This window comes from Zingiber officinale, chromosome 10B (genome assembly GCF_018446385.1).
Source record: "Zingiber officinale cultivar Zhangliang chromosome 10B, Zo_v1.1, whole genome shotgun sequence".
In the NCBI taxonomy this organism is placed as follows: Eukaryota; Viridiplantae; Streptophyta; class Magnoliopsida; order Zingiberales; family Zingiberaceae; genus Zingiber; species Zingiber officinale.
This window is the reverse complement of record NC_056005.1, coordinates 9,295,107-9,305,339: the sequence shown is the minus strand read 5'-3', so window position 1 is coordinate 9,305,339 and position 10,233 is coordinate 9,295,107. Positions and strand designations below refer to the sequence as shown.

Genomic DNA, 10,233 nt, shown 5'->3' with positions numbered 1-10,233 from the left:
TCCCTCCAGGTCTTGCGGCCCAAAACTGATGACCGGGTTAGCAGCCTGCATCCAACAGCATGGATCTCCAATCGACGTTCATGGGATTTGCGCACCTGGCCTGAATCTCCGTCAGTAGGTCCTCCAGAGATCATACCAATGTCTCGGATGACCGCGTTGCCTCTGTTCTCGGCCTCGCGAGCCTCTCCTGGCTCCCAGGTTTGCCCTTACTGCGGCATGCTAGGGCCTTCCTGATCTGCTCAAGGTCGACTAGCCTGCCCCGCTGCATTATGCCACTCTTCCATCATTCGCTGGACCTGAGGAGCCAACTCAGGGGGTGGCAAGCCCAGCTCAGCAGCGCACCGAGAATCACGGGCAAATTGGAAGCAATCGTTGGTGGCATGCGTGTGGGACCGATGGTATGTGCAATAACACGGTCCCCAAGGTCCAAGTCGAGAGACCTGAACTGCAGCTACACGTGGCACCGGTCGGGCGTCCGGACTGGGGTGAAAAGTCGGTCGGGCATCTCGAGCGCGTGGGAGAGGTTGAGTAGGCAGTTGAGGTGCTCTTCTTTCCAGTTTGTTAGTAGAGGGAGGTGGTTTGTCTGCCTTCCTTCGCACCGCCTGCGCTTCCTCCACGTTAATGTAGCTGGCCACCTTCTCCAGCATCTCATCGAAATTCTTTACAAGATTTTTGATGAGATCTCTAAAGAACTCTCCCTCGGTCAGCCTATGGGAGAAGACGCTCATAAGTATCTCTGATGTGGCAGAGGGAACATCCTGGGCCACTTGATTAAAACGTTTGATATAGCTTCTCAATGGTTCAGCGGACCCTTGCTTGAGGGCGAACAAGCAGTGGCCCGTCTTTTGATACTTCCTGCTGCTGGTGAAGTGGCGTAGGAATGCGATCTTGAAGTCGGAGAAGCAAGTGATGGACCCATGCGGCAGTCCATCAAGCCACTTTTGGGCGGAACCCGATAGAGTGTTCAGGAACACTTGACATTTAACGACGTCGCTGTATTGATGCAGCAGGGCCGCGTTTCGGAACTTGCGGAGATGATCCTCAAGATCTTTGCTGCCATCGTATTCCCCGATAAACGGGGGTCGGTACCCTTTGGGTAGCCTCTCCTCCAAGATTTTGGAAGAGAAGGGCACTTTCTCTTCCAATTCTGGCTGGCGTTCTTCGCGCGGGATGATAGACTTTCCTTTCTTCGAATCCTTGGGCAAAGAACTCTCAGCTACAGAAACTTGTGGCTGCTCCTTGCAACTGAAGCATCCCGGGTTTGGTTGATAGTACCCCTGGCCCGACTCTCTATAGAAGGTAGGAGGAAATTCTAGAGGTTGTTTCCTCTTGGACCCCCGGTCTGAAGCGTGAGCCGGCTCTTTGGAAACCTCAGGTAACTTTTTTGGTCTGGATGCGGTAGTTTGTTGCTTTTCAGAGGCCGCCCGCTTCTTAGCCTCTTTGAAGAGCTCGTATTCTCCTGCGGTCATGGTTACGTTGATTCTGCCCGAGTCCTCCATCGTCACGTTCCGGAATAGGTAGTTGTCTACTTTTTCCCCAGAAACACAGAGAAAGTACGAAAAGTGAAAGACGAGTGTGAAAAGACGAGTGAGTGTACCTGCGTAAGGGATAAAGCTTCCCTTTTTATACTGCAAAGAATGTTTCTAGAGTCTGACGGGTGTCAGGGAATGCCAAATGTCAGGCTTTATCTGGCAGTGAATGACACGTGGTGTCCTTCTATAGGTCTAGGAAGGAATCAGCGGGTGGTGAACACTAGACCGTTAGCATATTCTCTGACAGACAGTGATTATTCCCTGACAGGTTGTTACGATTCCCTGGCTTGCTTGTCATGTAGTGTATGCTTGCCCCGATCTATTAACCCTGGACTGGGTCCCTATTCTTGTCGGCCTCGCTCTGTGGGGTGTAGACCTATATTTCCTATCCTGCATTTGCTGCTCCACAAATCCTGATCTGTACGTCAGCCCTGTCCCGCGCGTCCTGTCTTGTGAACTCCTGACCTGTCTTGCCTTGCATTGTGACATGTATGCCTTGGTTTGGTTCCACTTATCCTGCGTCCTGACCCGTACACCTATGTCCAATTCCGTCTGTCCCGACCTGTACACCTTAGCTAGCCCATCTCGACCTGCACGTTTTGGTCCCTGTGTTCTGTGCCGCAAGGCTATAAATCCTGACCTATATCCTTAGCTTGCACATCCCGACTTGCACGTTTTGGTTCTTGTGTCCTGTGCCGCAAGGCTATAAGTCCTGACCTTTATCCTTGACTTGCACATCCCGACCTGCACGTTTTGGTTCCTGTGTCCTGTGCCGCAAGGCTATAAGTTCTGACATGTATCATTGGCTTACACATCCCGACCTGCACGTTTTGATCTCGGTATCCTGTATCGCAAGGCTATAAGTCCTGACCTGTATCATTGGCTTGCGCATCCCGACCTGCACATTTTGATCCCTGTATCCTGTATCGCAAGGCTATAAGTCCTGACCTGTATCCTTGGCTTGCACATCCCGACCTGCACGTTTTGGTTCCTGTGTCCTGTGTCGTAAGGCTATAAATCCTGACATGTATCTTTGACTTACACATCTTGACCTGCATGTTTTGATCCCTGTATCTTGTATCGCAAGGCTATAAGTACTGACCTGTATCCTTGACTTGCACATCTCGACCTGCACGTTTTGATCCCTGTATCCTGTATCACAAGGCTATAAGTCCTGACCTATATCCTTGGTTTGCACATCCCGACTTGCACGTTTGATCCCTATATCCTGTATCGCAAGGCTATGAGTCCTAACCTATATCCTTGGCTTGCACATCCCGACCTAAACATTTTGGTTCCTGTGTCCTGTGCCGCAAGACTATAAGTCCTAATCTATATCCTTGCCTCAGAGTTCATACTCGACACGTAGGTCTAACCTCGGAACGCCACCTGTGCCCGACATAAACCATCTTGTGCTCGGGCCATTTGAACTCCACGTAGGCCGGACTTTTGACCTCCAAGTAAGCCAAACTTTTGACCATCACATATGCCTGACTTCTTACCGCCACGTGGACTTGACTTCTGACCGCCGCGTAAGCTTGACTTTTGACCATCCCATGGGTTTGACTTCCGACCACGTCATCTCCCTGACCTCACGATCATGTATCGTATCATATATGATATAAATTGAAGAGAAATATAACTTTTGATTAAAAAAAAATCTAAATGTTAGGTTTTTGATTAAAACCCTTCTCCTCTCCTCCTCTCTCTTCCTCTTGCCGTTGTAGCCACCCAAGGCGAAGTCGTCAGCGTTGCCGCCGCCCCTCCAGCCCCATACAGCACTGCCACAAATGTGGAAATTGAGTTGCCGGTGCCTTCAGATGCCACCAATGCCAACATTCGGACATCCATGGGTTCTGCTTCATATGCTCCAGAAAATAATGCATTGGTCTGGCAAGTAAAATCTTTTCCTGGTGGCAAGGTTTGACGCACTTTCTTCTCTTTTTTTTTTTTTTCCAGGATAAAGTTAATGATGCCTCTAATTACTGCGAAGTTCATGTACATGTTTTCATGACCACACTGGTATTCTCCTCTGTACTTAGGAATACATGTGTAGGGCAGAATTTAGTCTTCCCAGTATCACCGCGGAAGAGGCGACTGCAGAGAAAAAAGCTCCTATACGTGTGAAGTTTGAGATCCCATATTTCACCGTGTCTGGTATACAGGTACTTTTCTCCTTCACAATAACTTTATTGGATTATGTTAACCTACGGTTAATGCATCATTGTCATCGATTGTTTAGGTTCGTTACCTTAAAATTATCGAGAAGAGTGGATACCAAGCTCTACCTTGGGTGAGATACATCACAATGGCGGGAGAATATGAACTGAGGCTCATCTAATTAAGAACGCCCAACTGCTTCCCGCACTTGCATTCAAGATTTCAAGCTTTTTTGTAAGGATTAAAAGCTTGTTCAAAATGCTCTCTGTTCATTTTTCTTTTCAGAGAATGTATTGATAGCTTGATTACAATTATTCCCAATTTCCTTTCCCTTCATGTCAGTAAATAAAATGTTCTTGTATTCCACAATCTCTTTTTACAATTGTTCAACAAATTCATGTCAAAAGAAAAGGAAAGAAAAAAAGGTCGCCACAAAAACTACGTTGTGACACAGCTGTGTGCTAAATACATACATAAAACAGCTAGCCTCAAGTCTTCCCTTCTGTCAAGACATGCAAACGGTCAGAGTCAGAGAGCAGCTTTTCCTGGGCGATAGCAGAGCGTCTCCTCCCATATCATCTCTCTGATCTTGTCTTCCCCTAGATCATCATCGAAGCCAAGATCAATGGGGCCCTTGGCAGCGGGGTCGAGCAGAGGGTCATACAACTGAGCCATATAAGGGTGCTCTAATGCCTCCGTAGCATTGATTCTCTTTGCCGGATTAAAAACGAGCAGCTTCTTCAGCAAGTCGACGGCCAGTGGATTGGCATCGGGGAACATACTGGCGAAGGGAACGCCTGGACTATCCGGGAGCGAGTCGATGTAGTCTCGAATTGGCTGGTAACTGACGAAGTCGAAATCAGCAGCATCGTGGTTAACGCCGAGAGTGTTGAGAATGAGCTCGAGCTGGTGGGCACTGTCAGTGCCCGGAAAGAGAGGTTTGCGGCCGAGTATCGCAGCGAAGATGCATCCAACTGACCACATATCAATGGCAGCGTCGTAGCTATCAGAGCAAACGAGCAACTCCGGCGCACGATACCAACGCGTGACGACGTAGCCGTTCATTCCTTCACCCCTCGGACTTTTAGTGCGAGCCAGTCCGAAATCGCCAATCTTAAGTTCACAATCACTGTTGACCAGAAGGTTCCCTGGCTTCAAGTCCCTGTGAATTACGTTCGCCGAGTGGAGATACTTCAGTCCTCGAAGCAACTGCATGCACAAATGATAATTAAATTCATTGTACCTTAGGCAACATGCATGTAATTAATATTGAATGTGATTCTTCTACTTTAATTTCGTTGTTATATAATTCATACCTGAAAAATGAAGCATTGACACTGCTCGTCGGAAAGTGGCTGAGGTGATCTGATGATTTGCCCCAGATCAGTATCCATGAGCTCAAAGACAAGATAAACGTCGACGAATGATCTCTTGGTGGAAGGCAGCATGATATCCTTCATCTCAATGACGTTTTCGTGCTTGATTTTCCCCAAAAGCTTCATCTCCCGAAGAGTCCTCAGCGCATCGATGCGATCTTCGAAGACATTCCTTATTTTCTTAATGGCGACGTTCTCGCTTGTTTCGCGGTTGATGGATGAGCAAACGACGCCATAAGCGCCTTCTCCAAGGAGCTTCATAGGCGCATACTTGGCATCGATCTCGAAAACTGTGTTCGAGATGGTGTAAAATCTCATTTCTTCTTTGTTCCCGAAATCGGCGGGGGGATTATTTGAAAGCATAGCCATGGCCTGTAATCCAATTAAAACAACAAAATGTTAGCAGAAATTAAGTCAGAGATTAGGGTTTTCAAGAATATATATAATTAAAGTCGAACGACTTTAATTCAAGTCATAGATATAATTAAAGTCTAACGACTAGGGTTTTCAAGAATATATACCAAGAACACCAAGAAATAACAGAACAAGAACACGTGATGATCCAAGAACTGGATTATTCTTTTCTTTTTTACATTCGTTGCGTTCTCTGGATCTCTTTCTACATATGCCTTTGCGAAGAACGGAACAAGAAACATGATCGATGATGGGGAGGATCAAGAATACGATTGAAACGCTCAAATCGCATGTTTCTTTAACTATTAACGCACACACATCTGTCTCATGGCAAGGCAAATAGTCGACTTTCTGGTTACGGCGGCTGCGAGTCGTCGGGATGGTCCGACCGTGGGCAGGAAGACAAGTGGAACGGCGGCGGCGGCGATAGAGTCGAATGGAGTCGAGGAAGGTGGGTAACATATGGATTCGATTGCATGTGTTTAAATAGGCTTCGTTTCCGAACTCCACTTTCAGTGACCGCGACATTTTTTAAATTTTATAATTTTTTTATTAACTTTTTTTTTTGTACTTTTAAAATTTTTTATTAAAATTTTTAAAAATTACATTGATAAATTTAGGAGATTATAAAATGAATTTTTTAAAATGAGTTTTTAGGGTCATCATTTTTATATGAAATACTTAATTAAATAATTAAGTTTTTTTATTGATTTGGTTCAGTTAAATTTAGTTTGATTAAAAAATTATTATTATTTACTTTAATGTAGGATTTGAGGTTTAAAATTACGGCGCGCCTTTCCTTGGGTAAAGATTGTAAATTAAATATTCTTTATAAGCTAAATATTAGTAGAGATTCAAATTCATTTAATTACCTTAAAAGAAAATTTATATTTTATAATGCAAATTTTAACTATAAAATTTTAATTACTTTTAATAAAAAAATATTTATAACCCTATATTATGGATGAATAACTCGTAATGAGAATCAATGCTAAATTTACAATTGAATAATAAAAAATTAGTATATATGAATTTTATTGATATGGACGGTTGTTAATTATGAAGTGAATATATGATAATTAATTTTTATAATAAAATTGACACATTAAATATCGTTTTAAACTTCATACATGACTTCAATTTTAATTTTAAATCACATTTTATTTCGTAATAAGTCACCAAATAAAATTTATAATATTGAAATAATAAATTTGAATAAGTTAAACCACTTTTCCCTCTACACTTTTAACATTTTCTCAAGGTTTGAAATTTCGCCATGGTAACCCATCTACGAATATGAGCTCCCCACACCACGGAGCTCCACTGAGCCAACATGGTTGTCTCCGTTCTTTTGAGACCCTGCCTCACCTCGGCCATATATCGCTCCCCACCGCCGACCCACTGGCCAATTCTTCGCGCCCCACCACAGCGTCGCCGCTGCCTCCACCCTAGTCTTATGATAAGGTCACTGACCACTACGTCGTTCTGTGCCTACCTTCTGACAAAGAAGGTGCAAATCTGACCTTAAAGTATATCGAGAAGGCCTACCGTAGTTGGTCTCAGATCTACCATCCAAACAAACGACCTGACTACCCCAACGTTATCGTCGGATCACTATCTATAAACGTTCAATTGATCCTTGGTCGGACTTCTAAACCTTTGTTTCTATGTTGGATTGGTGCTCATGATGTTCATCATGTACGCCTGATCATCGGCGCAACTCTCTGCCCACATGAACATCAGGTATGCATCGTCCTGCTATTCGGTCATCACGTCGGCCTTTGCCTCAGCTGGAGATGCCAGAAATCTCTACAAGCCATCGTGAGTAAACGTCCTTGTTGTCCTCGTGTGCTCATGTCACAGCCGTCCCTACTCATTCGCGTGTGATCCTGTCCGGAATCTGAGTTAGACGAAGGTTGGATGAGCTATTGATGGCGTTGACAGAGGGGCGACTAGGACATCGTTCTCGTATGTGCCTACAAGAATGGACCTCCACGTGGTGCTGACGGACGACGATGACTGCACCGGTGGCACTTGAACTCTGCGCACACTCAGACAAGCACACATGATGTTAGAGGCAAAAAAAACTAGGGAAAAAGTCCCTGGATCAGGCTCTCTGATGCTTAAGTTAAGTATTTTTTCCCCAGAAGAACAATGTACGAAGGAGAAAGAAAAGTAGAAGACAAGTGCGAATATGCGAGAGAGTGTACCTGCATAAGGGAGAGAACATCCCTTTTTATATGACAGTGCGTACCTCTGGAGGCTGACCGATGTCAGAGAATATTGGGTGTCAGGACCTTTCGGGTGATGGAGGACACGTGACCTCCTCTTGTAGGCTGAAGGAATGTTCCATTTGCAGATGACCGCATACCGTTGGAATATTCCCTGACACTCAACAGTTATTCTCTGACAGACGGTTACGATTCCATTACCTTGTTGTTATGTAGCGTCTTCTGTCCCGATCGGGTATGAATAAGGCAGCTCAGGATGATCTGTCGGGTATAACACCTGGCCTAAACCTTGGGGAGTCGGGAGCTGTAGAGAGATCGTCCAAGAGCCGACCGGGCATTGGCTGACCGGGAGTTAGCTTACTGAGAGAACTGGGCCTAGATATAACTAGGCCGTGAGTACCTGACTAGTCAAATCCAGGTCAAGTATCCCCCGACTGTCTACCATATCTTAGACCAAGGTGTCTCAGATCTGGGGTCCTGGTTTGTGAGAACTCGACCGGGAATCATGTTGCTGACGTCATCACATGGTCCTTCTTCCTCTTTCCCTACCTACTGACTGTCACATCCCCTTGACCTCTGACTGCCACATCTCCTTGACTTCTGACTGCCACTCCCCCTTGACTTCTGATTGTCACATATCCTTGACTTCTGATTGCCACGTTCCCTTGACTTATGACTGTCATGACTTTATCGGACCCCACCATTATGCACCGTATCACAAGCCTCCCCCCAAGTCAAGTCGAAGGAGGCTCAGGTCCGACTGACTAGACTCAGGCTCTAGTCTACTTATTCCACCATGATGTCCTTAAATGCTGCTCCTTTTCCACCATGCTTATTTACTTTAGGCAACCCCCGAGGGAGGTTAGCGAAGGCTTTGCTTGCTGATAACCTACCCAGGAATAAGATGTAGAAGGTTGATCCATGAGTCATTAAATATGGTAATGTGCTTGTTTATAGCTCGTACTGAGGTGCAAGGGCGAGAGTCCAAAATCCCGCCCAAGGGGTCATTGGTCGTGAGAGTAAGTAACTCACGCTGAGCGAGAGTCTAGAGGCATGAGAGCATGCTCACTTATAACTCACGTTAGGGCGAGAGTCTGGAGGCGTGAGGACATGTTCACTTATAACTCGCGCTGGGGCGAGAGTTTGGAGGTGTGAGATCATGCTCACTTGCAAATTGCATTGAGGCGAGAGTCTAGAGGCGTGAGAGCATGCTCACTTATAACTCGCGTTGGGGCGAGAGTCTAGAGGCATGAGAGCATGAGAGCATGCTCACTTATAACTCACGCTAGGGAGAGAGTCTGGAATCCTGACTGAGAGGTCGTTGGTCGTGAGAGCAAGCTTACTTATAACTCGCACTGGGGTGAGAGTCTGGAGGCGTGAGAGCATGCTCACTTATAACTCGCGTTGGGGCGAGAGTTTAGAGGCGTAAGAGCATGCTCACCTATAACTCGCGCTGGGCCGAGAGTTTGGAATCCCGACCGCGAGGTTATTGGCCGTGAGAGCAAGTTCACTTATAACTCGCACTAGGTGAGAGTCTGGAGGCATGAGAGCATGCTCACTTATAACTCGCGTTGGAGCGAGAGGGGCGAGAGTCTGGAGGCGTGAGAGCATGCTCACTTATAACTCGCGCTAGGGAGAGAGTCTAGAATCCCGACCGAGAGGTCGTTGGTAGTGAGGGCAAGCTCACTTATAACTTGCGCCGGGACGAGAGTCTGGAGGCATGAGAGCATGCTGACTTATAACTCGCACTAGGGCGAGCTAGAATCCCGATCGAGAGGTCGTTGGTCGTAAGAGCAAGCTCACTTATAACTCGCACTGGGGTGACAGTTTAGAGGCGTGAGAGCATGCTCACTTATAACTCACACTGGGGCGAGACTCTGGAATCCTGATCGAGAGGTCGTTGGTCATGAGAGCAAGCTCACTTATAACTCGCATTAGGGTGAGAGTCTGGAGGTCTGACCAGGACTTGATCTGGAGACCTGACCAGGAGTTGTTCTGGAGGTGTGACCAGGAGGAAGCAATTGTTGGTGCGGTTAGCACTAACGATTTAACCCAGGTTTTGATGAATGACAAATCAGGTTAAGTTAGTTTGTTTTTGTCTGACACTTTGATCGAGTGTGCAGGAGAAGTCCAGACAGGTCGACGGGCTGACCGGATGTCTGGCACGAAGTCCAGCTAGGTCGACGGGCTGACCGGATAGCTGGCGAGAAGTCCAAGCGGGTCGACGGGCTGACCGGACGCTTGGCGAGAAGTCCAAGCGGGTCGACGGGCTGACCGGACGCTTGGCGAGAAGTCCAGCTAGGTCGACGGGCTGACCGGATAGCTGGCGAGAAGTCCAAGCGGGTCGACGGCCGGCGAGAAGTCCAGACGGGTCGACGGGCTGACCGGACGTCTGGCAGGTAAGTGAGGTAAGTCACTGGAGGAGAGTGACTGTGAGGACGCGTTCCCGGGAAGGGGACATTAGGTGTCGATCCGGCTTAGATCCATTTCGGATGTCTAAGTCGAGATCGTGACTAGATT

At 46.7% G+C, this 10,233-nt stretch overlaps 1 protein-coding gene across 1 annotated transcript; it reads right to left on the bottom strand.

The window, feature by feature from the left end:
• Positions 1-661: 661 nt before the first annotated feature.
• Positions 662-5,437, bottom strand: LOC122029919 (mitogen-activated protein kinase 4-like). Its single transcript, XM_042589057.1, has 3 exons — positions 5,009-5,437; positions 4,238-4,901; positions 662-672 (listed from the first exon to the last, which is right to left on the bottom strand). Exons 1-3 carry the CDS (start codon positions 5,435-5,437, stop codon positions 662-664), a joined length of 1,104 nt encoding a protein of 367 aa, XP_042444991.1.
• Between the last annotated feature and the right edge of the window lie 4,796 nt (positions 5,438-10,233).